The sequence below is a fragment of the Coloeus monedula genome (genome assembly GCF_965178545.1).
Source record: "Coloeus monedula genome assembly, chromosome: 26".
Classification (NCBI taxonomy): domain Eukaryota; kingdom Metazoa; phylum Chordata; class Aves; order Passeriformes; family Corvidae; genus Coloeus; species Coloeus monedula.
Window position 1 is genome coordinate 1,971,417 of NC_138806.1, and position 26,373 is coordinate 1,997,789.

Consider the following 26,373-nt stretch of genomic DNA (forward strand, 5'->3'; position numbering starts at 1 on the left):
AGTAGGTGGTTCCAGTCTGCTGGGGTGACTCTGCTGTTTGCTGCATGGGGTTTGGGAAAAAAATGGACCTGACAGTTGTCACTGTCATCGATTACATCTCCTAAATCCCCTCAGTGACCATGGACAGGGGTGGAAGAGGGAAGGGACTATCTGGGTTTGGGTTCTCCTTCAAAACTGCCACCCAATGTTTTCTTTCCCTCGGTTTTCTCCTTATCCTAGAGACTCTCCCGTACTCATCTGTGAGGACACCCTGCTCAGAGATCACAGCACCACAGCTTGGGAGCTAAATTTTATTTGTGCAGAACTTGTGCTCTGGGTGATGCCAAAGGCAAGCTTTGAGTTTCTTCTGAGCCTCTTTTACCCTGTTTCTGCTCAATCCTGGTGCTCCTGCTCCCTCAACTGACCTGGTAACACTTCATCAGCTCCACCACTGTCCTCTCCTCCTCGGTTTCCTTTTCCAAGAGGGTCTCCACGGGATGGGCTTCTCCCCCTGCCTCATAGCTGGCCGGGCTGCCTGGCTGGCCAGCAGCCTGACAATCCCTGCTCTGCAGCTTCCTGAACAAATCCCGGCTGCTCTCCTTCTCCGGCTGGCTCAGGAGAGCCACGTTCAGCCCGAAGCGCTTGGTGCCCACCAGGCTCTGTAGGATCTGAAGGATGGCAGCTCTGTCTCCAGGACGGATGTTCTCTGCCAGCACTGTGAGGAATTCCCCCAGGAGGCCAAAGCCCACATCAGCCTGGAAGATCCTGCCCAAGGCCTCCCCTCCGAGCTCCAGCAAAAACTGGTATTTCTCTGTCCCACTTTTCAAGCATCTGCGCCAATCTCTGTGAAATTCCGCGGCAGTTGCGGGCAGCTGATCCAGCTCCTGAAGGAGAAAGGAGTCACTCAGCTCCTTTTGGTTTTTTCCCTCTTGAAGACTTTGATCCCCTCCCCCTGATCAGCCCATGGACAGTCGAGATGTTTTTACCAGGGGCTTGGGCAGCACAAGGAGCTGCTGAGGGGGAAAACAGGAAGACAAGGAAATACCAGGTGCCTTGAGCCCTGAGAAACCAGGGAACTCCAGGGGGAAAAGGGAAGTGTGGATGAGATGTGACACCCACTGTGAACACAGATGGCCGTGGAGTGCCCCAACCCCAACCAGAGTCAGACCCTCTGCCCAGCCTGGATCCACCAGCACTGCCTGGGAAGGGATCTCGTGGAGATGGGGGCAGGGCAGGGAACACTCTGAGCACTGAGAGACAAACCTGGGCAGTGGCAGAGGAAAGGTGGAAGATGCAAACCCCAGAAAATGTGCAGATGCCCTGTACCTGTCTGGTACCACCTGGCTGGTGGGGCTGTGGCGGGGCAGAGGCTGAGAGCTGAGCTCCAAGTGGCATTCCCAGATAAAGGAAATCCCATTTTATACCAGCTCTCATTAACTGCTGAGCCCATCCCTGCTGGGTCACTGATGCATAAACTGAAGGAGGAGGCAAACGTGCAGCTTTTCTACAGCCAGGGAACAAGGCAAAGGGACATCAGCTGGGGCTGAGCACAGCAGGAAAAGCTCTGGAGATCTGAGCCTGGTGCCGATGGGACTGGGAGCAGGATTTGCCTGGGGAGATCATTGCTCAGTCCAAGGAAACACAAGGCTACCCAGGAGACTTGCAAAAGATCCTATAATAAACACAGGTCAATGAAATCCAACATCATAAACAATCCATGGGATTGTTTATAAGGCAATCCATGAAACTGCATTATCATGGGAAACATCCACGGGAAACATCCGGTGACCAGGACACTCCAGCATGGACAGAGCCCATGGCGGGGCAGGACTGAGGTGACTCCAATCACAAATGACCAGGACAGAAAACATTCTGTCCTTGTTTCCCACCACTGAGGGACTCAGTGAGCTCGTCAGGCAGCAGGATTAACCCAGCCCAGCCCTTTTCCATGATCACTAAACCATGGGCAAAGCACCAGCTGTGCTCAGGGAATCTCTGCAGCCAGAGGCTGTTCCAGGGAGGACCCTGGTGCACAGCCCTGGCCCTGGGTCCCAGGCTGCAGCTGCTGGGAGCTGCTCCCAGCCAGGAGGGATGGCTCCCCCAGGCTGTTCCTGGCCACCATGGGAGGCACTGGGAGCTCTGGGTCCAGGGTGTGCAGCCAGGCCTCCATTCCCACAGGGATGGAGCAGACTCTTCCTGAAGGGGCCCAGCCTGACCCTGTGCTGATCCAAACCCTGATATTCCAGGGGCCCGGGAGGGCTGGCTCACCCCCAGAGTGAGTCCTGGGTAACTCTTGCATTCCAATTAACACCCAGATGATTCCCGAGTCATTTCCAGTTGTGGACGAGGCCCTGGCAGCCTCTCCCTCCTCACCTGTGGGATCTCCACAGCGCAGGCGGGCACTGCCTCAGCTGGGGCTGCACAGGGATTCCACAGCACATCCCTCCTCTGTCCCAGCCTGTCCTTCTTCTCCAGAGGCTTCAGGTGTGAGGCCAGCACAATCTCCCTACAGGGAACAGGGACAGGAGGGACACGTGGCAAGAGAAAACACTTTGGGGCTTCAAGCTGCTTCTCTGAGGCAATTTCTGGCTTTGGGCTGTATGGATCACCCTGAGGGGCTGGACAGGCTGCAGGAGCAGGCCCTTACCAACACAAGGATAAACCAGCCTAAAATCCCTCAGGGATCCCATCACATGGACTGGCAAGATGTCTGGGGGAGAAGCCACTTGAAAGTGTTTTCCTGCTTCTCAGGGATCGGGTGGCATGGCTGAGTGAGACAGATGTGAATCCATGAATGGAATTTGATCTGGTCCCAGAATGTCTCCCAAGTGTGGTCAAAGTCCTGGATCTGCCTATGGATCCTGGATGTCAATGGACAGAAAGTCCCCAGATGGATCTATAGGGGATCCAGGGCTTGGGTGGGCATTCGGCATCCCAGACAGATCTGCAGATGGACCCTGGGCTTTGGTGAACACTGGGAGTCCCCAGATGGATCCATAGGGAATCCAGGAGTTTGGAGGGCACTGGGAGTTCCTGGCACTGCCCCCATGGAGCAGCCCTGCCATCCCAACCTGCTCACAACCCCCTGGACAGAGCAGTGACAGCACTGGGAGCAGGAACGGGCTGGGAAGGGCACAGAGACGCGTCACCCTCTGCTCCTGCACTCCCGGCATGGCCGGGGGGGTGTGGGGAGAGGCGGGGGCTGGGGGTGGGAATGGGAAGAGGTGACAGTGTCCTGGAGAAGGGACAGTGTTCTGGGGAGGGGACAGTGCCATTCCACTGCTGGCCACAGCCGGGCCACCGCAGGGACCGGCCACAGAGCAGGGACAGATCTCAGCCCCCACGGGGCCACCTGAGGAGTTTTGGGACAAATCTCAACCACGGCCGAGCGTCCGCGCCTGCGGGCTCTGTCCTCGGAGCCGGGGCTGTCCCGGGCATCCCGAGGCCGTTCCAGGGATCCCGAAGCTGCTGCCCCTCGAGTCCCCCATGATCAGTGCTCGGGCCATCAGCTCCAGCCCCTCCCGGGGCAGCTCCGAGCTCAGACCCCGAGGGGTTCCGGAGCCCCAAACGAGTTCCCGGCTCCTCCCGAGCCCGGGCGGCCCCGCCGGCCCCCTCGGGCCGGTCCCCTCGCCCCGGACCTGAACTGGCCGTAGTCCGGGACGCCCTGGCGCACCGCCCGCAGCTTGGCCTCGCCCTCCCGCTGCCGCCGCTCGTCCTCCGCCAGCGCCGCCCGCAGCTCCCGCTCCAGCGCCGCGAGCGCTGCGGCCGGATCCATCCCCGGGGCGCCGGACCCCTCCTGTCGGGACAGCCCTGCCGGCGATGGCTTCGAGGACCCCACTTCTGTCACAACAGCGCTGCCAGGACCGGCCCAACAACCCCGATCTTATCGTGACAGTCCTGCCTTGCAGACTCCCACTGTGACAGCCTAAAGGCCACGCACGTGGACGGCAACTGGGAACCTCTCCCCTATCGCGAAGCGCCCCCAGGCCCTGACACACCGCCGGCCCCGGAGCCCCTAGCTCTGTCGCGACAGCCCCGCTGGGTGACGAGCAGCTCCGCCCGCAGGGCCGCTTTCTCTATCGCGACAGTCCCGACCCTGCCACGGCCGCGCTCCCGCTGCCGGAGCGCCGGGGCCGCGCGAAGGCCCCGGGCTGCCCTCGCCGCGCCTGACGGCCCCGCCTGCCCGGCCCTGCAGCCCCGCGCTGACCCGCCCGGCCCGCGGCCCCCGGGACGATCCGGAACCGGCTCCGACCCGGCCCGGACCCACCCCGTGCTTCTCCAGTGGGCACGGCCCTGCCGGAGAGCGCGGGACGCTCTGTCGCGACAGGCGGCGAGGGCAGCCCGGGGGCCTTCGGCAGCGGCGGCGCCGGCGAGAGCAGCGGCGGGAGCGGGGCCGGGGCAGGTGAGGGAGAGCGGGGCCGGTGAGGGAGAGCGGGGTCGGGCTGGGGCTTCGGGCAGGGACGGGGCTGTGGCCGGGGGCTGGACGCCGGGGCAGAGCCGGGCCCCCCGGTGCGGCACGGCCGCGGCCCCTGAGTGCGTTCGGTCAGCGGCCCCCGGTCTCTGCGCTCCCACCGACCCTCTTCCCGCCCCCCAGCATGGACACCGACCTGTACGACGAGTTTGGGAACTACATCGGGCCCGAGCTGGACTCGGACGATGATGACGACGAGCTGGGCCGAGAGTCCAAAGACCTGGACGAGGTGAGTGGGGTGGAGGGGAGGAGGGGCAGCGGCCCCCGGAGCCGGCGGGGCTCGTCCTGGCCGGAGCCTGAGCGGGGACGGGCCCGCGGCTGCTCCTGCCCCGTGCGGGGTCCGGTGAGACCGGGCAGTGCTGGCGTCTGAATGCCGCGGGTCGGAGTGGGTTTGGTGTTTAAATTTTGAATTGACAAAATCCGTTCCTGGGGGAAAGGGAATGACAAAGGTCCTGTTGGAATCGCGGTGGGGACTGGGAGCTCCTGCGGCTCGGGCTGTGTTCGGCTGGTTTTGGTGTCAGTCCCATGGAGGGTCCGTGTTCCTTCGGGAGCCCCTCAGGAGGGAGCTGAGGCTGCAGCAGGGAGCCAGGGGGAGGCAGAGCAAGAGCCCGCGGCCACCAGGGAACGGGAGGAGGACGGGGGGAGCAGAGGGGCTGCCCCAGGGGGGAAACGAGGGAGCCCCTTCCCATCTGCTGCTGGTCGGTCTGGGGTGGGGCTGTGTTACCCGGGTGTAGCTGTTGTGTTGTGCTCTGTGTGGCTGTTGTCTGTGTGAGTTGCTGCCTGTGCTGGTGTCCCTGCAAGCCCAGGGACTGTTACTGATCCAGGTGCTGTGGGAAGAGCCGTGCTGCTCATCCAGGAGCTGCTCCCAGGGCACCTCTGTGGGTGCTGGGGCTGCACTGGGGGTCCCTCGCTCGGGAGTGACCCCAGGGCTGTCCCCTTGGGTGGCTCTGCAGCAGCTGAGGGTGAGCCTTGGTTGCAGCTGGAGGATGATGACGATGATGATGACATGGGGGAGCACGACGAGGAGCACCCCGGGATGGAGGTGGTGCTGCACGAGGACAAGAAGTACTACCCCACAGCAGAGGAGGTCTATGGGCCTGAGGTGGAGACCATCGTGCAGGAGGAGGACACACAGCCACTCACTGGTGAGTGGGGAGGGAGCTGTGAGAGGGGGTGGAGGGAGGAGAAGGCTCTTAATGGACCCTTGGAAAGGGGAAATAATATTCCCTTAATTCCTGCCCCTTTGGATTCCCCTCGTAGCCTCAGGAACTCTTTGCCTGATGTGTGCAGATTTAGGCACTTGTGATTTTTGCAAATCCAAACAAATGTGTTTTCGGAAGAACAGGAATCAGCAGAGACTGGGAAGCTGTTTAAGGAAAAAGTAACTGCATTAAAGTCATCTCCTTTGGCCCCTCTACACTGGAATGATTCAGCTGGAAGGGCCCTGCAGTGACCATCCCATGCAGCTGAGAGAAGCTGTCAGCTGGAAAATCGAGGGGTTGTCTGCAAAACTCCCCATTCCTGGGGGCCACTCCTGACCCTGCTGGTTCGGGGGCTCTGGGAACAGTTTGTTGTTCTTTCTCTTGTTTCAGAGCCCATTATCAAACCTGTGAAAACCAAGAAGTTCTCCCTGATGGAGCAGACGCTGCCGGTCACTGTCTACGAAATGGAGTGAGTGTGGGGCTGGGGGAGGCAGATCTGGGGGCTTTTGTCTTACTGACCCCAGCACAGACCTGAGAGCAGCCAATTCCCAGGTTCTGAACCCAAAACAAGAGGAAGTGCAGGACAAACCATCTCACCGACATTTTCCCTGCCCACCAGCAGCACAGGGCAGGGTTGGACACAAAAGGAGAATCTCACCTCGGGGGCTGAGATGAAGCTCCATAGCAACAGCTTGTGCCTCAGGAAACATTCTTGGAATGATTTGCATTGGAAGGGACCTTAAAACCCATCCAATCCCACCCCGTGCCATGGGCAGGGACACCTTCCACTATCCCAGGTTGCTCCAAGCCCCGTCCAACCTGGCCTTGGACACTGGCAGGGATGGGGCAGCCACAGCTTCCCTGGCCAACCTGTAGCACACATCATATTGGGACATTTTGGGTTGATCCCAGTCTCTCAGATTAGGAACTGTTCCAGTTTCCACTGGGAATTTTTATGCTGCTGGGTGAGTGCAGAGTGCTGTGCAGTCAGCAGGACACTGCAGCTCTGCTGCCTGGGTGTGTTGGTTTTGTCCCAAAGCAGCTTCTTGGACACCAGGGCTGGGAGAAAACCTCCTGGAAAAATTTCCAAATGCATTAAAAATTGGAGATGTAATATCTCACACGAGTTTTCTATGGAATGAAAAGCATCATTTGCTTTTTCTGTTAAAAGTCTGATGTTGTGGTGGGTGGAGGGTCCGTGTCCCTGTGTGTGTGTGTGGTGTCTCTCTTTGGCATGAGCAGATGGAGCTGTGGGAGTCTCCTTGGGCTCATCTCTCCCCTCACCACTTCATGGCCAGTCAGGGCTTTTCCCAGTTTTAAATGTTCATCTCCAGGTGTGGATCCCAGGACCAGGTGTGGCTGAGCAGCAGGTCCCTGGTGGTGAGCAGTCCCTGTGCCTGGCACCCAGCAGCCTCGTGTTTTCCAGAGGGGACAGGATGTTCCTGGAGCTGCTGTTCAGTCAGGGGTCCCTCAGCTGCCTGGAGGGGTTCAGCAGAGCTGGAGCAGAGGCCAGGAGCTGCTGGGGCTGGTTTTTCTCAGCCCTTGCTTTGGCTCAGTCGCTGACCTGGGCTCTGCATTATCCACCCTTTCCCTGATCCCTATGTGCTCTGCTCATTCCATTTGTAATTAATTCCTTTTCCTCCTGTTTGTTGATATAAATGGTTAGCATGGGGCCAAGAGAAATTCCTTGTGGGATGTAGCCAGAAACCTGCAAGCTTGGTATTGATTTCCCATTTAGCCTTATTTTCAGACCAATTAGGAAGGTTTTAATCGGGGTTAGTATTGATTGCTGTATTTTTTAGCTCTTAATCAAAACATTTGACATTAAGAAGTCTATTGCATCAGTGAAAATTTAATCTGTTTAAAAAGGAGATTATTTGACAGCACTTACTCTCTGCAAGCCTCTGGCAGTGGCTGCATGTTTTATAGCCTCCCATTATTTTTTAGGGGTGGTAATTTAGGATCTCAATTATCTTTTGGCCAGCATCCATCCAGAAGTGACCAGCTCATCATTACCCAGCTCAGCTTCTGATTTGAAAAAGACTTAATTCCTTGAGTCCCTGGAATGTCACTATATTAAGACTTGAAAATCAGAATTAATGGTCTGTGGAGCCCATGGCTGCTTTCAAAGCTGCCATGGGGTGCTTGTTATCCAGTACCATGCTTTACCTGCCTGCCTGCCATGGTTTCAGTGGAAGTGCTTCATCATCTGAGAATATGGATGTGACTTTTGCTCCAGTACTGACTAGAAGAGAAGGAAAATATTCAATAATATTCCATTGCTGGCAGCTTTACCAGCTCCGTATCCTCCCACCCACTGCCATCTGTCTGGGACTCCAACTCTCTTGTCCTCCCCATCTGGAAAGTGGGATTCTTCCTCCGCAGGGCATTGGCAGGATAAAAGTTTGGCGAGGATGCAGGGGGCACCTTGGATAGAAAATGTAGCTGAAGTGGCACCTGCTTTTCTTAGACACAGCAGAAGCCTCCAACAGTCTTTTGTGTTTTGTTGCTGCAGTTTCCTGGCAGATCTGATGGACAACTCGGAGCTGATCCGGAATGTGACTCTGTGTGGGCACCTTCACCATGGCAAGGTACTGGGAATATCCAAAGTACAGGAGTGGTGATGGTGACCTCTCTGTTTGCTTTGCCAGCCCTCCTGGCCCCTGGTTCTCTGTAGCAGCACCTTCTGCTCCTCCTGCTCATGCACTTATTTATAGAATCCAAGGATGGATGGGGTTGGAAGGACCTTAAAGCCCATCCAGTCCCACCCCCTGCCACGGGCAGGGACACCTTCCACTATCCCAGGGTGCTCCAAGCCCTGTCCAGCCTGGCCTGGGACACTGCCAGGGATCCAGGGGCAGCCCCAGCTTCTCTGGGCACCCTGTGCCAGGGCCTGCCCCCCCTCACAGGGAGGAATTTCTTGTCCTCCTCCAGCTTAAGGCTATTCCCCCTTGTCCTGGCGCTGCATTTCCCTGTGAAATGTGTAGATTTTTTTGTGGGTTGAATTTGTAGGTTTTGCAGTATCCTGCTCAGCGTGCTCTGTGCTGCTGCTGGAGGGATGGGGCTGTGTTTGTGTCTGTCTGAAGGGAGGCTCCTCCTGTCTCTGCTCTTTTCCAGACGTGTTTTGTTGACTGCCTGATAGAACAGACGCACCCGGAAATCCGGAAGCGCTACGACCAGGATGTGAGTGAGCTCCTGGGGTGTTCCTGCCCTGGGGAACACGGGGTGGCTTTTACACCCTGAGGGAGGGTGACTGTGCATGGGGACAAGGTGGTTCAGTGACTGGAATGTAGGATTGGGAAGCCAGAGCTCAGTCCTAGTTCTGCTTCTGTCACTTACTTGTCACCTTAGTGATGTGTCAGAGTTACTGTGTCCTGCTTCAGACTGAATGTCTGATACCAAAATGTGAGACTCTGATTTTTGTTTTGCCTTTGCAGCTCTGCTACACTGATATATTGTTCACAGAGCAGGAGGTGAGTGGTTTTGTAGTGATTTTATCCAGTTGTCTCATGCTTTACTCACAGTTGCTGTAGGCAGTTTCCTCACCCATTTTAACGCCTTTCTGTGCCTTCCACATTTTGGTTATTTTTTTTATCAGTAAAACAATCTGCTCCTCTTGTTTGCCTCAGGAAGACTCCTGATCTAACTTCCTTCCCTCATCTCCATGTATGATTTTATAACCTGTGTAATGTTAAATCTACAGCAGAGTCACCCCAGTCTGGGGGTAATTCTTACTTTCTTTGAGAGAAAGAGGAGGAAGGGGTTTGCAGCAGTGGTAGATGAGGAAAAAAAACTATTTCAAAATAAATACATTTCTCTTTGTTTTCCTCAGCTCTGACTCCATGTGGTTGGGCATAAGTGGGAATGTTATTTTGTGTCGTGACCAGAACAATTCTTTGAAGCACTTTTTTTTCCTCTTCTTAAAGTTCTACTTTATACTGTGTGATCAAGTCTTGTGCTTTGAGGTGTAACTGGGTGGCAGCAGAGGGTGAAAGCACAAACAAACACCCACAGTCTGTCTCGGGTATTGCCTGTAGTACCTCCTCAGCTGAAATCAGGTGTGGAGGGTGTAGTGGTGGCTCACCAGTCTGACCAGTACGGATGGGAGAGCGGGGCACTTCAGTGATCTGAGGTTATTACTCTCTTCCAGGATGTCCTGGATGGGTGTTTACTTCTTTTCACCTTTCTGGTTTTTCCTTGATCATCTTCTGCATCTGTACATAGTGGTCCTTTTATTTGTTTTTTCTTTACCTGTATTCCTGGTTTCCTGTGTTTCAGAGGGGGGTGGGGATCAAGAGCACCCCAGTGACGATTGTTCTGCCGGACACCAAAGGAAAGTCTTTCCTCTTCAACATCATTGACACTCCAGGTGATTGTGCAATCCTGAAAATCCTGCTCTGGGAAGCCCTTAGCTTTGTTCTGTACTTTTTATAGCTGATCCCAGCCTAGTCCTGAGCCTTCAGCTGAGTTCATTCCTGTGAAGTCACTTCCAGCAGTACTGACCCATAATGCCCCAGGATGCTTTGGTGTGAAGGGACCTTAAAGTCTGTCTAGTTCCAAGCCCCTGCCATGAGCAGGGAGAAGTCAGGCTTCTGTTTGTGATTAGCTGGCTTAAGTGAGGGCTGGTGAGGCTGAAGAGGTGTTTCACTCAAGCAGCACAGGTAGAATTTCCTTTCCCAGGTATTGCCATGTGCAGGGGGACCCTGCTTTTCTCAAATGCTGTTGCCCCACAGTGAGACTCAGCAAGTTCCTCAGGCCTCTGACAGGCTCCTGTGGAGGGAACATAATCACAGATCAGCTTGTAAGAAACTTTAGGAAAGAGGGTCTTGGGACACATCTGCTGAGCTACAGCTCAGGATGAGGGAAGTAAGAGCGCAGGAGGAGGGTGGGGGGAGAAGCATCTGTTGTCTTTGAGAAGAAATCTTCCTCCTTTTCCCAAAGTACTTGCACAGAGCTGTGGGGAAAACAGTCACAAATGTGAGGAAAAGTGCCTGTTTAACACATTGTTGTGTGCATTCTCAAAAAATAGCATTAGAGCTGAAGCTGAATCCCCATGGGGAGCTCTGGCAGCTGCTCCCAGGTCCCTGCCTCAGGAGGAGCCATCTCCGTTCTGCCTCTCTGGCTACCAGCAGCCAGAGGCATCTGCAGAGCCCCCCAGCTTCCCACCCTGTGTGCTGCTGCTGCACCAGGGCTCACTGTGCTTCTCACTGCCCACCTTTGTGTGGTTTTGAAGGTCATGTGAACTTTTCTGACGAGGTGACAGCCGGCCTTCGCATCTCGGATGGCGTCGTGCTCTTCATCGACGCGGCCGAGGGGGTGAGTGCCACCTTCTCCTGGGGGTCACATCCCTCCCTCTGGAGTCTTTGCTTCTGCCTTAGCATGAAGGCCTGGGATGGGTTCAGCTTTCTGGGGTGAAGGGTTTTTGGAGGACAGTTTGGGAAGCGAGGGCAGCCAAGCCTCTGGCTGCTGTGTCCAGGCTGATTGATGCTGTGGCCCGTAGGCTGATTGTCTGACTTGTGTGCATCTCCATCCCCATGATACCTACAACTGAGCAGGTTATTTATATCAGAGATGTCCACAGGGTTGGATTCAAGGAATTTGGTTGGGTTGGCACTTATTTCTGAATTTCAGGAGAATTAACTGATTGCTGGTTGCTGAGCTGGGGCTTTTCTGCAGCCTGGCAGCAGAATAAGGGTCACTGGTTGCCTCTCACGCCCCAGAGAGCATTTTGTGGAGGCTTTCCTGGGGCTCTGAGCTTGCTGTTCCCCACAGGTGATGCTGAACACAGAGAGGCTGATCAAGCACGCAGTGCAGGAGAGGCTGGCAGTGACTGTGTGCATCAACAAGATCGACAGACTCATCCTGGAGCTGAAACTGCCCCCCACAGATGCTTATTACAAACTCAGACACATCGTAGATGAAGTTAATGGGCTGATCAGGTGAGGGTGCTCGGGGTGATGCGTTGTTAATGCTTGCTGTCCCTGTGCCGTGGCTCTCAATGAGCCCTGCATGTGCCTGAAAACTCATCAGTTTGTCTCTTGATATGTTCAATCATAGAAAATGGGCCAGGAAGAACCACTGGAAGTTCATCTCAGCCAATACATTGAATTAATCAGGACTGGCTCTTCCTGCCAAGCCCCAGGGGATTTCATTTCCCCCACCCCGTTTCACTTTTCCTCCATTAAAAAGCAGGGAAAGTGGACCTATGACCAGAGCAGGGAATTTGTGCTCCCAAATGTCTCAAGTACACTGAAATTATCCAGGTTGTATCCCAAATTGGAGGTTGAGATGTCTCAAAGCTCCTAAATACTTGCTACAAATCTAAAAGAGGATTTGCTGTCCCAACTCCTAAACAGGGATTATGATACTGACACAGTCAAATCTTTTGCCAGCCCTGCTCAGGGAAGGGAGGGACATCTTGGTAGCCATGCATGGTTTCTGTGGGTTCTTCTGCATCCAGGGATTTTTTGACAGCATTCTGCCCTTCAAGTGTGTGTGGATTTGCACACAAGCTCCCTGGCATGTCTCTGTTCAGTGTGTGCTGGCATCAGGCAGCTTGGGAGCAGGGTAATTCACCCTGCCTAGCACGGCTGTGAGCTCATTAAACCTGTTTTGATTAAATCCTATCCCTGTATTATTTTTTCCCTTACTTGGTTGACCAACTTGGCTGCTTTTTCATGGGAAGAAAAATTCTCCCAGATAAAAAAATCTGAAGCGTTTGTGCTGGTAATTTTTTAGTTCTAGGATCTTTAAATCTTTGCACATTAATGCTTTGAAGTTTATAGGCAGAAAATGTTCCTGACCCTGAGATTCTGATGGCAAGCAAGCTGCAGCCTGTTTAAAGATGCTTTTTGGCAATGCAGGCTCCTTGCCTGTCACATACTGCTGTTGGGTGTGGGAAGTGGGTTGAAGTGTCTTCTTTGGTTCATAACATTGATTTGGTTTTATTTTTCTCCTCTCAGCATGTATTCCACCGACGAGAACCTCGTGCTGTCTCCCCTTCTGGGGAACGTGTGCTTCTCCAGCTCTCAGTACAGCATCTGCTTCACACTGGGGTCTTTTGCAAAGATTTATGCAGACACATATGGTGAGGATTAGCCAGAAACCTGATGCACTTCAACATCTCATTCCCCAACCTTTCTTGTGGAGGTTTTTGAAGCAGTTCAGCTTCCTCTGCACACGGCCAGTGTTTGTGTTCTGGAGTTGTTGGGAGTTGAGTGGTGCTGCAGAGCTGAGCCTCGGGGGTTAAAAAGCAAAACCACAGTTTTAGCAAGATATTTTCTCCTGATAAATGTTTCTTGAGTCAGAAGCCAAGATTTTACACATACCCTAAGCAGGAATAACAAGCAGTTGAAGGCAGGTGTGTGCGTTGTGCTTTGCCTCCTCAGCAGCAGCTCAGGAGTGAAGCAGTTAAGCTCTCCCTGCCTTTTCCCAAAAGTCCGAGACTCAGCTGCAGCTGGGCACAAGCTTGGCCCACAAGGTTTTGCACTCTTGCCCTCTTTCTTTTTTAAGAAACTGTCTTTTTCTGGCTTGGATTTAATTTTCTGCTCCCCAGGTGCCCACTCAAGGCAATCTGCTGCGTGTAGCAGCAGGCTCTGTGCTGGCATTAGCAGCTGCACAGCCCAGGTTTTTGAAGTCCCCCACTGGGGAATTTGGGGATCTGTAGGAGCCATGAGCAGGGGAAGAAGGAGGTTGTAAAGCAGCTGGGCCAGCTCTTGCAGAGAACTTGGCCTGAGGGAGGATGAAGTTGTAGAGGTCAGGGACTGATGGTGTCAGGACTGTCACATGTCCTGAGAGTTGGGAGCAGTAAATGAACTCCCTGGGTGTCACAGCGTTAACTCAGAGCTGCTGGGGTGAGACCCCCTCCTTGGGGGGCTGAGGACAGCACAGTTGGCAGGAGATGCCAACCAGGTTGGGCAGGCAGGAGCTGAGTTCTTGGAGTTGGGAATACTGGATTCTGGTCACCAGGGATTGTATGGGCAGCCACCACACGTCAGCTAACAGGAGTTAGAGCAGCTTAAGTGTCCAGACTGCAGCCACCAGGAAACTCCTTGTGTTCACACATCTGCCCACAGCAAAAGCTTGTTTGGAACCTGCTGTAGGTTCTCACCCTGTCCTGGTATTTGTAAATTCACTGTGACAACCAGCACTGCACTGCACCTTCAGCACTGGATGTTTGGCTGTGTGCTTCCTGAGAAAGAGAAAGGAACCTGGAGATGTTCAGCAGGGCAGAAAATGCTGGTGCTGAGCCTGCAGGGCTGAGGGGTGGAGACCATTCCAACACCTTGGCACTGCAGCAGCAGTCACAGCGTTCCCATTTGGAAGTGCAGCAGATGTAGATGTAGCTGGGCTCCTACAGCACTCCTCAGCTCTGACCCCGTGGGTAGCAGAGAACTGGAGTGTTCCTGGGAAGCCAGTCTGTGGTCTGCAGTGTCCCGGGGCTGCTGGGGACATCCCCAGTGGACTCTTTCTGCTCATCTCTGCCTGGTCTCCCCAGGACAGCATTTAATCTTTCACTCAGAACTGGGACGAGGCATTCATTCATCAGCATCAGTTCATTAAATTGAATCCTCAGGCTTGTTTTAAAAGCCAAAAAATAAAGATTTCTAAGCTAAAAGAAATGCAGTGACATCTGAGAGACTTTTTCATTTGCTCTTTCCTTTAGGAGACATCAATTACCAGGAGTTTGCGAAGCGGCTTTGGGGCGACATCTACTTCAACCCGAAGACGTAAGAATCCTCTTCAAATGTCTGTTGCTTTATTCCTGGGGTTTTCCCTCCTTTTCCTGTAAAATGTGGACTAGATGACCATCCCAAGGTCACTCCTGATCCTATGATCCTGTGGGAATCATAGGGAAGGGTTGAGTCAGGCCTCCTGCCTGGTGTGAATCCGCATGGTCCTCCTGAATCCCGCAAGCAGGAGCAGAGAGGCTCCTCTGGGCCTTCATCTGGAGTAAGCCTGGCCCACATGTCCCTGACAGCTTTGCAGGGGATGGGGAGGGAGCAGAGGAGGAGCTGGGAGGAGCAGAGGCTGTGTAGGGGTGCTGGCAGGCTGCAGTTCTTGCTCCTCACCTCTCTGGTCTCCAACAGCCGCAAGTTCACCAAAAAGGCCCCGACGAGCAGTTCCCAGCGCAGCTTTGTGGAGTTCATTCTGGAGCCCCTGTACAAGATCTTGGCTCAGGTCTGTGGTGGGTCATTCTCCCTCCCACAGCTCCAGGCAGGAGTAGCTGGGGCTGGGCACTGGGAGGTGGCTGGTGGGTCTGGTGTCTGTGGGACTCTCCTGTCCCAATCTGCACAGGGTGGGCTTAGAGCAATAGTTATTTCTTGCAAATGCAGCCCCGTATTTGCAGTGAATAGAACAGTCCTTGCTCTTCCTTATGTGCTTTGATAGCAGCCAAGTGACAGTGCTTGGACTTGGAGCAAAGACTTGGAGCACAAGTGGGATGAGGAGGAGCTGGGGCAGCTCAGCCTGGAGGAAAGAAGGCTCGGGGGGACCTTGTTGCTTTCTACAACTCCCTGACAGGAGGGGGCAGCCAGGGGCGGGTTGGGCTCTGCTCCCAGGGAACAAGGGACATTACAAGAGGAAATGGCCTCAGGTTGTGCAAGGGAGATTTAGATTGGAGATTAGAGAAAATTTCTTCCCCCAAAGGCTTATCCAGTCCTGGCACAGCTGCCCAGGGCAGTGGTGGAGTCACCGTGCCTGGAGGGACTTAAAAGCCATGTGGATGTGGCACTTGGGAACTAACATGGGTTCGTGGTGGCCTTGGCAGTGCTGGGGGAATGATTGGCCTCGATGATCTTAGAGAGCTTTTCCAACCTTAATGAGTCCATGATTCTATGATTTGACCCATCTGGCTCTCTGAGCTCTAAAGCAGTGCAGGTGCAGAGCCCTGAGGGTGGTGGCTGGTGTGTCATGCTGCACTGGGGAACTACTGACAGGGACCCCCACAGTGAACCTGAGAGTGGGACTTGTTGTCTTGCAGGTGGTGGGGGACGTGGACACGACCCTGCCCAGGACTCTGGATGAGCTTGGCATCCACCTGACCAAGGAGGAATTGAAACTGAACATCCGGCCCCTCCTGCGGCTCGTCTGCAAGAAGTTCTTTGGGGAATTCACAGGTAGAAGCTGTTTGTCTTCCCCTCCACAGTCCTCCTTATGTCCCCAATACCTCACACCAAGAGTCAAGGGTTATATTTTGGCCAAGGAGTGCTAACTTGCACAGATCCTGCTCAGTTTCCCAAATCTAAACTATGAGGCCACTTGCCCCTAGGACAGCCTGGACACTGCTCACCTCTCCCCTGCTGCTGCGTGTGCTGCAGTCACCCTGGCTTTGCCTTGTGTTTATGGAGTCCGTTTCTTTCCTCCACACTGGTTAACCTTTTCCTCACCAAGTGTTCCTGTTGCAGGCTTTGTGGACATGTGTGTGCAGCACATCCCCTCCCCAAAGGTGGGGGCCAAGACAAAAATCGAGCACACCTACACCGGCGGCGTGGACTCCGACCTGGGGGAGGCCATGAGCGAGTGCGACCCTGACGTAAGGAGACTCCTGTGTTGACTCTGAGTGTGCAAAACCAAGGCAAACAGGCCCTGCTCCCCCTGTCCTGCCAGGGCAGCTGCCTCCCAACCAGCCATCTGCACAGATTTGACTTGCAGCACTCTGAAACCTCTCATCCGACACTGGAACAAATCTCTTCGCTCCAAGGAGCTTCAGCTGCCTGCCAGGGCAGCCCTGGAGAGAGGGAATTGTTTCACAGTGTTCAGAGAGGAACAGGACTAGGTCAGGACTCCAGAGCACGTGGGAGCTGCAGGGTGGTTTTGTGTCCTTTTGCAGTCTTTTTGTTCCTTTTCCTTGAAGTTTGATTCTCTCTCCAAACTCTAAAAAACTGCATGGTGCTGATAAAAATAACCCTGTGTTAGTTAGTCAGCACCTTTCCTCTCCCAGCCCTGCAAACCCTTCCTCCTCCAACAGCTTGCACTGAGCTGTCATTCAGAGTTGTCTGGAGCCACCAACGCTGGCAGCTGAGTGAGGAATTTGCCTGCGACTTTTGCTCTGATGTCTGCAGAGAAAATTAAATATCTTATTTTAATGAGTTGTGATTATCCACATTAAACTCCACAGTGGTGACTGTCACCACGTCACTAGTGTGAAGTGACCTTGTGGCACTGGAAGCTGTGATCTGGGGGGGCTCAGGTGCTTTGCCCTGAGTAGGTTTGCAGGCCAGCAGGTGACATTTCTCCTCATGGCTTTGTCCCAACCACTATTTGCTGCTCTACAAGAATGAGGACAGAAGCTCCAGAAGAGTCCACCATGGTCATTCCAGGGCTTTCCATACAGGGCAAGGAGATGTAGGGCTTCAAGCGCCAGGAACTAAAGGACTTGGCAAATCAAAACAATTATTTCTAAATTCCAGCCCATTAATCCCTTTTATCCACAAATCATAGAATATTCTGGGTTGGAAGAGATCCACAAGGATCATCAAAGTCCAGTCCCGCCAGGTCTGTGTCAGTTTCTTGACTGTGTTTTGAAAGAGGCTCATTTCTCTCTCTCTGTGTCACGGGAAGGGTCCCTTGATGTGTCACACAACCAAAATGTACAGCACTGATGATGGTGTCCAGTTCCACGCCTTTGGCAGGGTGCTCAGTGGCACCATCCACGCTGGGCAGCCTGTGAAGGTCCTTGGGGAAAACTACACCCTGGAAGATGAGGAGGATTCCCAGATCTGCACCGTTGGACGCCTCTGGATCTCCGTTGCAAGGTAGGGGAAGCTCTGGCAACGTGCTCATTGGGAGGGGAGTCAGCTGAGGGACTGGGAGGGAGGGAGAGCTGCCAGAGAGAGGGAGGAGGAGGGCACTGGAAGGTCTGAGGCTGCAGTGGTGCTCTCCTGCCTTTCAGGTATCACATTGAGGTGAACAGGGTTCCTGCTGGCAACTGGGTGCTGATCGAGGGCGTGGACCAGCCCATAGTGAAGACGGCGACAGTGACGGAGCCTCGGGGCAATGAGGAGGTACCGTGCCTGGCTGGCGTTGCTCAGCCTTCCAGGGAGGCAGGTGATGGGCTACATCCCAAAAGCTCCCCTGGTGGGAGCTGGTGGGGTTAAAGAATCCCTGTCTGCCACAGTGCCAGGGCACAAGAGCCACTGAGGGAGAGAGAAGAGCTTCACATGCTGTGTCTTACCCTGAGGACATAAAGGGATGCAGTTTCAGCTCTTTGTCCTCTCTGGTTGCAGGCTCAGATCTTCCGTCCCTTGAAGTTCAACACCACGTCTGTTATCAAAATAGCCGTGGAGCCAGTGAACCCCTCAGAGCTGCCCAAAATGCTCGATGGTCTCCGCAAAGTCAACAAGAGCTACCCCTCACTTACAACCAAGGTACTGCTGGGGGCAGTTGGATTAGATGATTTCCAGAGGTCCCTTCCAGCCTTAACTGTTTTGTGATTCTGTGTGCATGGGTGTTTCCAGCCTGTGCTGGGGGCAGCCTCTGGGCTGAGCTTCAAAATAATCAGTTTTTTACTATAGGTTATGTTTGTTGTGGGTCTTTCCATGCTGTTTCAGTTGATCTCATAAATTATGTAGAAATAGCAGAAAAGTGTAAATCCAGCAGAAAAACACCCACCCTGCTGTGCCAGGGAAGCAGCTTTCTGCAGAGCCCAGCAGCACTTCCTGCTGGAAAAGGCTCTGGGAGCTTTCCTTGGGGCATTCTGACTCCAACAAGTGTATTTAAGGCTGATCCTTCCTCAGGCTCGAGTAGGAGCCCGGCAGGCAGGAGCTGTGAGCAGGGGGGCTGCCAGCTGAATCCCTCTCGTGTCTTCCAGGTGGAAGAGTCTGGGGAGCACGTGATCCTGGGAACAGGAGAGCTGTACCTGGACTGTGTGATGCATGATCTGCGCAAGATGTACTCCGAGATTGACATCAAGGTGAGGGAATGGGAGAGGGCTTTTCCCACTGGAAACCCTGGACAGGGTTTTGTTTCCCTGTCTCAGAACGATGAGAAAATGAACCTGCCTGAACATACAGCATGGATTTTGTCACGTTCCTGTAAAAGTAATAAAAAAAAGCTGTTAGGGTGTAAAAGGGCCTCTTAGAGCCTCACTGTGACGCCACTGGGACTGAGAGACTGCACATGGGCTTGGAGAGGAGTTTTCCATATTCCAGCCTTCCCCTGTGCTTCAGCCATTGCCTGGCTAGCATCAAATAAATAAATTTAGCAGAATTTTTCATACCTGGAATTGGATTTAAATTCTCCTGTCTCATTTGAATGAAGGAATTAGTGAAGCTGCCTGTGCAGCCTCAGTGCTTCATACACGACACTGATTAAAACACTGCCAGCTGAACCGGTTTTACCTTGTAGGAGTTCTGAGGTTTCAAACAGTCTTTTTACAAACAAAAAAATACTGGAAACCTTACAAACCTTTTGTTCTTGTAGGTGGCTGATCCGGTGGTGACATTCTGTGAGACAGTGGTGGAAACATCCTCCCTGAAGTGCTTTGCTGAGACACCCAACAAGAAGTAAGGGCCCCTGGGCAAGCTGGGCATGGGAGGGGGCAGAGGGAGGGTCTGTCCCCTCCAAGGGGGCTGTTCCCACTGGTTGTTCTCCACACAAGTGGCACATGCCTGAGTGAGCAGTGTCCCATTGACCTGAACTCTTCAGGAACACACCAGAGTCCCAGGGATGTTCCTGTGCTGTGTAGGAGCTCTGAGAATGGAGGGAATAAACAGATCCACATCCTCCTTTTTACCTAAGTGTCACACCTCAGCAGTTGTGAGAGCTGTTCTGGGATCCTGGGGCAGGTGCCAAAGGGCCCAGTGCTGCCTTCAGTAAATCCCCAAACAATTTCATGAGCCAAAGCTCTTCTCTTATCCATACACAATCTTGGATTTGTTCTTCCCAGTGATGCCCTGGAGCCTTTCAGCTGCTCTCATCTCCTTCCTCCAACACCTCACAGTGCATGTGATTGAAAGAGGGAGGCCTGGGAGGGAACATGGAGGAGATCTCTGTGCACAGGATTGTTGCCGTACCTGAATTTTCAGAGCAATCATGATCTGCTGACATTGGCTCTCCTGTGTTCCCCTGTGGTTTCTGTTCTTCTTGCCTTCCTTTATTCTGAGACAATCTTGCCATGTTTGGCATTTCCTTATTTCTGGGAACAGAGAGGTTCCAGTCTTCATGGAATCACAGGATGGTTTGGGTTGGAAGCAACCTTAAAGACCATCCAGTTCCAACCCCTGCTGTGGGCAGGGACAGCTTCCACCAGACCAGGTTGTTCCCAGTCTTAGGTCAGGCTTTGATGTTCTGGGCACATGGAATGACCTGTGCTGGGGGCGGGTTTCAGGTGTTGGAGGGTTCTCTGAGGCAGCATCTGGTGTGTCAGACACAGCCCCCAGAGGCACTTTGCCTGGCCCATGGGCTCCCTCCTGCAGTGGACAGGGGCTGGACATGGGACAGGAGGGCTGGAGCCAGGCTGTCCCTCAGCTGTCTCTTTCTGGGGCTGAACAGGCTGCAGGGAGAAGGTGTTGAGCACCTGGGCTGTGTTCACAAGAACACAGGAACAGCAATGGGTGCAGGTGGCTTCATCAACCCAACTGTGTCCAGGCTGGGTGCAGTCAGAGAGTCACAGAATGGTGGAGTTATTAAGGTTGGAAAAGACCCTAAATGAAGTCCAGCTGTCAAGCCAGCACCACCATCATGTTCACCACTAAACCATGTCTACAAGTGCCACATCCACATGTTTTTTGAACAGTTCCAGGGATGATGACTCCACCACTGCCCTGGGAAGTCTGTGCCAGGCCTTTACAACCTTTTCTGTGTAGAAATTTTCCCTAATATCTCACCCAAACCTCCTCTGGCTCAACTTGAGGCTGCTTCCTCTCATCCTGTCCTTAGTTCCCTGGCAGCAGAGCCCAACCCCCCCCACTGCTGCCCCCTCCTGTCAGGGACTTGTGCAGAGCCACAAGGTCCCCCCTGAGCCTCCTTTGCTCCAGGCTGAGCCCCTTTCCAGCTTCCTCAGCCGCTCCTGGGGCTCCGGCCCCTTCCCAGCTCCGTTCCCTTCCCTGGACACATTCCAGCCCCTCAATGTCTTTCTTGGCAGTGCAGGGCTGCCAGTCCCTGAGGTCTTCCCAGTTACTCCCATTTCCCTCACTGTGGCTGGTCGTGGCTGTCTTCCCTCAGGAACAAGATCACGATGATTGCTGAGCCCCTGGAGAAGGGACTGGCAGAGGACATTGAGAACGAAGTGGTGCAGATCACGTGGAACAGGTATGAGTGATCTGGGAGAGCAGGAATCCAGCCAAAAGTAAATAACTGGGGAAAAAGGGAATGCTGGGATCTGCAGGGTGCACAGTATCAGGCAGCAGCCTCTAGGCAGAGATCCTGGTCTGATTTTCGTGCCAGCCAGTCCGTGAGCATCCCTGGCTGGGACTGTTTTGTGCCTGAAGGGAACAGGGTTGTAAATACGTCCTGACTGCAGGTTGGATTCTTGTTCCTAAAGCTTCTTCCCATTCTCTCCTATCAGAAAGAAGCTGGGTGAATTCTTCCAGACCAAATACGACTGGGATTTGCTGGCTGCCCGTTCCATCTGGGCCTTCGGGCCAGACGCCACTGGCCCAAACATCCTGGTAGATGACACCCTGCCCTCAGAGGTGAGGAGTGAGACCTTCGTTCTGTGGTGCCAGGACGTGCCCACTTCTCCCAGAACTTTCAGCAAGGCCCTGGTGCCTTTGGGGTGTTCATTGTTTGCCACAGCTCAGACCTGCTGCACTTTCCCCACGATGATCCTACACTGGTTACCAGGTCACCTGTTATTTTTCAGGTGTTGCTGTTTGGGCCAATGTCCTCAAATTGCCAAAATTTGCAACTAATGGCCCTGCCTTTCAGGATCACCAAAACATTGTCTCTTAATTTATAGTGCTCTAGAAATTACATAATGCTCATGCTCTGGAGCTGTGGAGGGAGGAATGGACATTGGGGGCACATGGGGACATTGCTGCTCTTTTGGAAACTGGCTTTTAAACACTGGGTAATGTGTGTTAGTAGCTGTGATGAGGTGTGGTCTCTGAAGCTGTCTGTCTGTCTGTCTGTCTCTAGGTAGACAAGTCTCTGCTGGGCTCGGTGAAGGACAGCATCGTGCAGGGCTTCCAGTGGGGGACCAGGGAAGGCCCCCTCTGTGATGAATGTAAGTGGGACCTACAGGGAAATTGAGATAATGAGATCTTGATTGAATTCTTCCATCTCTAAGCAGTCAGGTGTTCCAGGCTGGGCAGGGCTTGGAGCAGCCTGGTCTAGTGGAAGGTGTCCCTGCCCGTGGCAAGGAGTTGGACTAGATCAGCTTCAAGGCTCCTTCCAACCCGAATCATTCCATGATTCTCTGATATGCAGGGTTATGATGTGGTCATGCTTTCCCTGCTGGAATTAAATTTAGGAGAACTGCTGGTGGCTCTGGGCATTTGGGCATCTGGGGATGTGGTTGGTGCTGGCAGAAACGTCCCCTGGGGTCACTGGCTGTCATTTCTCCCTTCGCAGTGATCCGCAACGTGAAGTTCAAGATCCTGGACGCGGTGATTGCTCAGGAGCCCTTGCACCGAGGTGGAGGGCAGATCATCCCCACAGCCCGCAGGGTTGTGTACTCTGCCTTCCTCATGGTGAGGGTTTGCTGTGTGCTGGGCTGGTCCCCACGGATCTGCCCCAGGATGTGGGTTCACACTGACTCATTCACCCATGAGTGTCCCCAGCACCCTTGTGGGCTGGCACACGAGCCCTACAGGCAGTCACGTTCCAGCCTGGATGGAAACTGGTGTGCTTCTGCTCGCTCTTCCCTTCTTGCTCCTGCTGGGCTTGCTGGCAAGGGTGGGCATGGGCAGAAGAGAGGCATGTGACTCATGGCCAGAGGGAAAAAAATGTCCTTCCAGTGTTTGTGATGTTGGTTTGGGCAGCCATGGGTCAGCAGGATCCCTGTAATCCCATCAGGCACTGGGTTTGACCAGAGAACTTGAGCTGTGCCGGTGCTGGTGCTCAGTGGCTCGTGTCCCTGTCCCCTCACAGGCCACCCCTCGCCTGATGGAGCCCTACTACTTCGTGGAGGTGCAGGCCCCTGCTGACTGCGTGTCCGCTGTGTACACGGTGCTGGCCCGGCGCAGGTGAGCTGCTCCCGCTGCCAGCAGTGCGGGTTTGCAAAGCAGCAGCATTGGCATCTGGGCTGTTAGAGAGTTCCACAGTCCTGGCACTGGTGCAGAGGGTGAAGTCTGCATGAAGTGACAGCTGGAAGCTTCCTGACTGATCCTGGCCCTGAGCAGTGTGGGGAGGGATGTTCAGGATCATGCACAGCCTTTGGGTTGTGCCTGGTTCTTCCTGAGTGTCAGAGAGGAGAAGGTACAAAGGGATGTGCTCAGACCTGGGGCCCCAGCACAGGAAGGACTTGGGCCTCCTTCAGTGGCTCCAGAGGAGGCTGGGAAGATGCTCAGGGGGCTGGAGCGACTTCCCTATAAAAACGGGTTGGGAGATCTGGGATGGTTCAGCCTGGAGAAGAGAAGGCTCCATTGAGACCTTAGAGCCCCTTCCAGTGCCTAAAGGGGCTCCAGGAGAGCTGGATAAGGGCCTGGAGTGCCAGGGAAAGGGGGAATGGCTTCCCACTTCCAGAGGGCAGGGTTAGATGGAATACTGGGGAGAAAATCTTCTCTGTGAGGGTGGGGGTGCCCAGAGAAGCTGTGGCTGCCCCTGGATCCCTGGAAGTGTCCAAGGCCAGGTTGGATGGAGCTTGGAGCACCCTGGGATAGGGGAAGGTGTCCCTGCCCACGGTAGAGGGGATGGAGCTGTGTGGGGTTCGAGGTCCCTTCCCATCCAGCCCATTCCATGACTGTGACACAAAGGAAGACCAATCCTTTGACACGTTTGCAGAGGCCACGTGACGCAGGATGCTCCGATCCCAGGCTCTCCACTCTACACCATCAAAGCCTTCATCCCAGCCATTGATTCCTTTGGGTTTGAGACAGATTTGAGGACCCACACACAGGGACAAGCCTTCTCTCTCTCTGTCTTCCACCACTGGCAGGTGAGTCCGTGCCCTGGGGAGGTGGGGAAGAGGGACGGGTAGGATCAGGCACCAGGTAGGTGCTCTCTCAGTGCCACAGCTCCCATGGGGCAGGAAAGCTCTGGAGAACATCCTCAAAGGATCTTGGGGAGGCTTTGTGCACCAGCTGGTCCACATCTGCCAGGGCTTTGTTCCAAGTCCCATCACTCCCAGTCCTAGTGAGGGAGCCCTGAAAGCTGCTGCTGGCTGAATGTCAGGATCCTGCAGTGCCTGGGGAGAGCACATCCCCCTTGGGAGGAGGGAACCTGTTTGGGTCCACTTCATGCTCTGCAGCCTGGGCAGCAGAAGTCTTGGTGTGGGGCTCAGACTCACTGATCTGCCTTAGGAAGTTTGATCTGTGCCACTCTTCAGCTTTGCCTCTCAGAAGTGGTGTTTTAAACCTGCAGGAAACAAAGTTTGGGACAAAATACTGTTCTCTGGCCACTTCTGTGTCTGGGGCAGATCAGGTCCTGTGGGAGCCACAGCTGTGAGGTGCACAGTGATTTGGGGTACAGCTCCATGAGAGCAGCAGCTGCAGTCTGAGCCCTGGGCCCTGGCCTAAAGGTTGACACGTCAAAGCCCAAGGCTCAGCTCTGAAACAATAAGCATGCCTGGTTTGTGGAGGGGGTTGTGCTGACCAGGACTTGCATGAATTGTTCTGTTAGGATGTGTTAGGGGTCTTACAGTACTCCCTGGGGAAGGTGGGACGTGTCTTTGGCTGGAGTTTTCAGCACTGTATCAGTGACTTCTCACGGGCACAATCACCAGCGGTGACATGAGTTTGTGTGTGCCAGGAGAGCAGACGGGGTGTTGGGGTGTCTGTGGGGCCCAGGGGTGTTTCCTGTTGCAGCTGGGGTCCCCAGGAGGTTGAGCCAGCCGCAACATTGCGCTCACATCCTGACCTTGTGTTTCAGATTGTGCCTGGTGACCCCTTGGACAAGAGCATCGTCATCCGGCCGCTGGAGCCGCAGCCAGCCCCACACCTGGCCAGGGAGTTCATGATCAAGACCAGGCGTAGGAAGGTAGGTCTGGGACAAATCCCTGTAGTGTCCCTCTGTCCCAGCAGCTGAGCTCTTGCAGTGTTGTCCCTCAGGTGTGCCATGTCCCCTCTGTGTTCCCAGAGTGGTCTGATGTCCTTTGTGCCCCAGGACTTGCCGGTGCTGCCTGTCAGAGCCTGTCGGTCCCATCAGTGACTCCAGCCAAAAACAGGATCCTGTGGCCTCTGCTGAGCCCCGCTCCCTCCCCAGCCCCTCTGACCCCTCAGTGGCCTGGTGTAGCCCCCTTGTCCACCAGAAACAGCAGGAACTGGTTTCTGTGCTGGTTTAGTGAGCTGGGCTGAGGGGTTCCCAGGGCTGCAGAGGGAATCAAGCTCCCCTGTGGGAGGGCAGTGAGCTGGTAAATGTGCTCAGCAGCAGAAACCACGTTTGCAGGTTCCTGAGGGTTGTTAGATGCCCTCAAGCTGCAGAGAAGCACCTCGTGCCTTTATTGGAGCCTGGAAATTTATCTTACTGCAGGACCCAGGGTCTCTTCAGTGGGCTCTCTGGGCAGTGGCTGTATGGGGAATAACCCTGGCTTTGTGTTACCCTGCAGGGCCTGAGTGAGGATGTGAGCATCAGCAAGTTCTTCGATGACCCCATGTTGCTGGAACTGGCCAAGCAAGATGTCGTTCTCAACTACCCCATGTGAACCTGCTGCCCTGGCATGGGGGCTGACCCGAGCCCTGGCTGGCACCCACCGGTCCTTCCCCATCCCTGCTTGCCCAGCTCTGGCTCCTGGAGGCTCAGGGCAGGCAGGGAGCTGCTCCTCAGGTTGCTCTTCCATGGCTGTAGGAGTCTCCCTGGGCATTCATGGACCAGCTGTGGGCATTCTCCATACAGGGAGCAGCCCAGACCCAGAGCCCTGATCCACTCTGTATCGTTCAGTCTCCAGCTGCTGTTGCCTCCAGCGAGGTTTTCCCTTTGGATAGGCTCCTCCAGCACACGGAGCTGAGCAGTGTGAATATGGATTCCTGAGAACTGGGCCTCAACTGTGTCAAGCATTTCAGGCAGCTGAGAAAGGGGGGTTGGTGGGGGGGATGCTCGGGGGGGCATTGCTTCTACCAACCTCCCCAGGAGGAGAGATGAGTGTGCTTTCACCTTTTTGTACCCCTTTTTTTGAACCCTTGTAAACATTTAGTACAAACTTCCAGGCTCGGCTTAGTCTGATGGTGCCCAGACATGGCAGTGCTGGGGGAGGCTCTGCTGTCCCAGTGCTTCCAGTACACACTGTCCTGATTTCCCACATCCTCAGCCCCAGTTGCCCCTGGCCTCAGCACTGTCCCAGTCCCCAGAACTCATGTCTCCTGGCTATCCCACTCCTGTGGTAATGAACGCACCAGCCAGCCCAGGCCTATTTTTTTCCTTTCTCACTCGATCTTGCAGAGTTTTCAGGGATTTCATCAGCTGCTCATCCTCTGAAATGTTTTTGGTGCTCCCTCTCCTCTCCCCTGCTCTGTCTCTCTCTCTGAACTCTGCCCCAGTTCAGTCCCAAGTACGTGCTGTGGAACCAGGGCTGATTTACATCTCCTGGGGACATTTCCTGCCCTCCCTGTCCCCTGGCTGCCCCCAGCCTGAGCTGGCCTGGCACTGCCCCCATGCTGCCGTGACGAGTTTCGCCCTGGCAGC

The 26,373-nt window shown here is 54.4% G+C and overlaps 2 protein-coding genes across 2 annotated transcripts; one reads left to right on the plus strand and one right to left on the minus strand.

Annotated features, from left to right (window-relative positions):
• Nucleotides 1-395: 395 nt before the first annotated feature.
• On the minus strand, nucleotides 396-4,576 carry DNAAF19 (dynein axonemal assembly factor 19; the record flags this gene model as incomplete). Its single annotated transcript, XM_082297232.1, has 5 exons — nucleotides 396-863; nucleotides 2,353-2,485; nucleotides 3,618-3,833; nucleotides 4,075-4,508; nucleotides 4,556-4,576. The coding sequence occupies 5 exons, from the start codon at nucleotides 4,574-4,576 to the stop codon at nucleotides 396-398; spliced, it is 1,272 nt and encodes a 423-aa protein (XP_082153358.1).
• On the plus strand, nucleotides 4,344-25,766 carry EFTUD2 (elongation factor Tu GTP binding domain containing 2). The gene is made up of 28 exons (XM_082297276.1): nucleotides 4,344-4,381; nucleotides 4,574-4,679; nucleotides 5,430-5,595; nucleotides 6,043-6,121; nucleotides 8,168-8,243; nucleotides 8,770-8,835; nucleotides 9,090-9,125; nucleotides 9,931-10,021; nucleotides 10,886-10,968; nucleotides 11,425-11,591; nucleotides 12,615-12,739; nucleotides 14,318-14,381; nucleotides 14,742-14,832; nucleotides 15,635-15,770; nucleotides 16,059-16,186; nucleotides 17,215-17,408; nucleotides 17,546-17,657; nucleotides 17,880-18,020; nucleotides 18,464-18,565; nucleotides 19,075-19,157; nucleotides 20,818-20,904; nucleotides 21,161-21,287; nucleotides 21,733-21,820; nucleotides 22,168-22,286; nucleotides 22,687-22,781; nucleotides 23,539-23,692; nucleotides 24,625-24,732; nucleotides 25,301-25,766. The coding sequence occupies exons 2-28, from the start codon at nucleotides 4,575-4,577 to the stop codon at nucleotides 25,394-25,396; spliced, it is 2,919 nt and encodes a 972-aa protein (XP_082153402.1). The 5' UTR covers nucleotides 4,344-4,381; nucleotide 4,574; the 3' UTR covers nucleotides 25,397-25,766.
• The last annotated feature ends 607 nt before the right edge of the window (nucleotides 25,767-26,373 follow it).

Bases quoted from the DNA above. Each gene is read 5' to 3' on its own strand.
- EFTUD2 (XM_082297276.1), top strand. From the start codon at position 4,575: ATGGACACCGACCTGTACGACGAGTTTGGGAACTACATCGGGCCCGAG. The intron at 12,740-14,317 runs GTGAGGATTAGC...TCTTTCCTTTAG, and splicing joins GATTTATGCAGACACATATG to GAGACATCAATTACCAGGAG. The intron at 17,658-17,879 runs GTACCGTGCCTG...CTCTGGTTGCAG, and splicing joins AGCCTCGGGGCAATGAGGAG to GCTCAGATCTTCCGTCCCTT.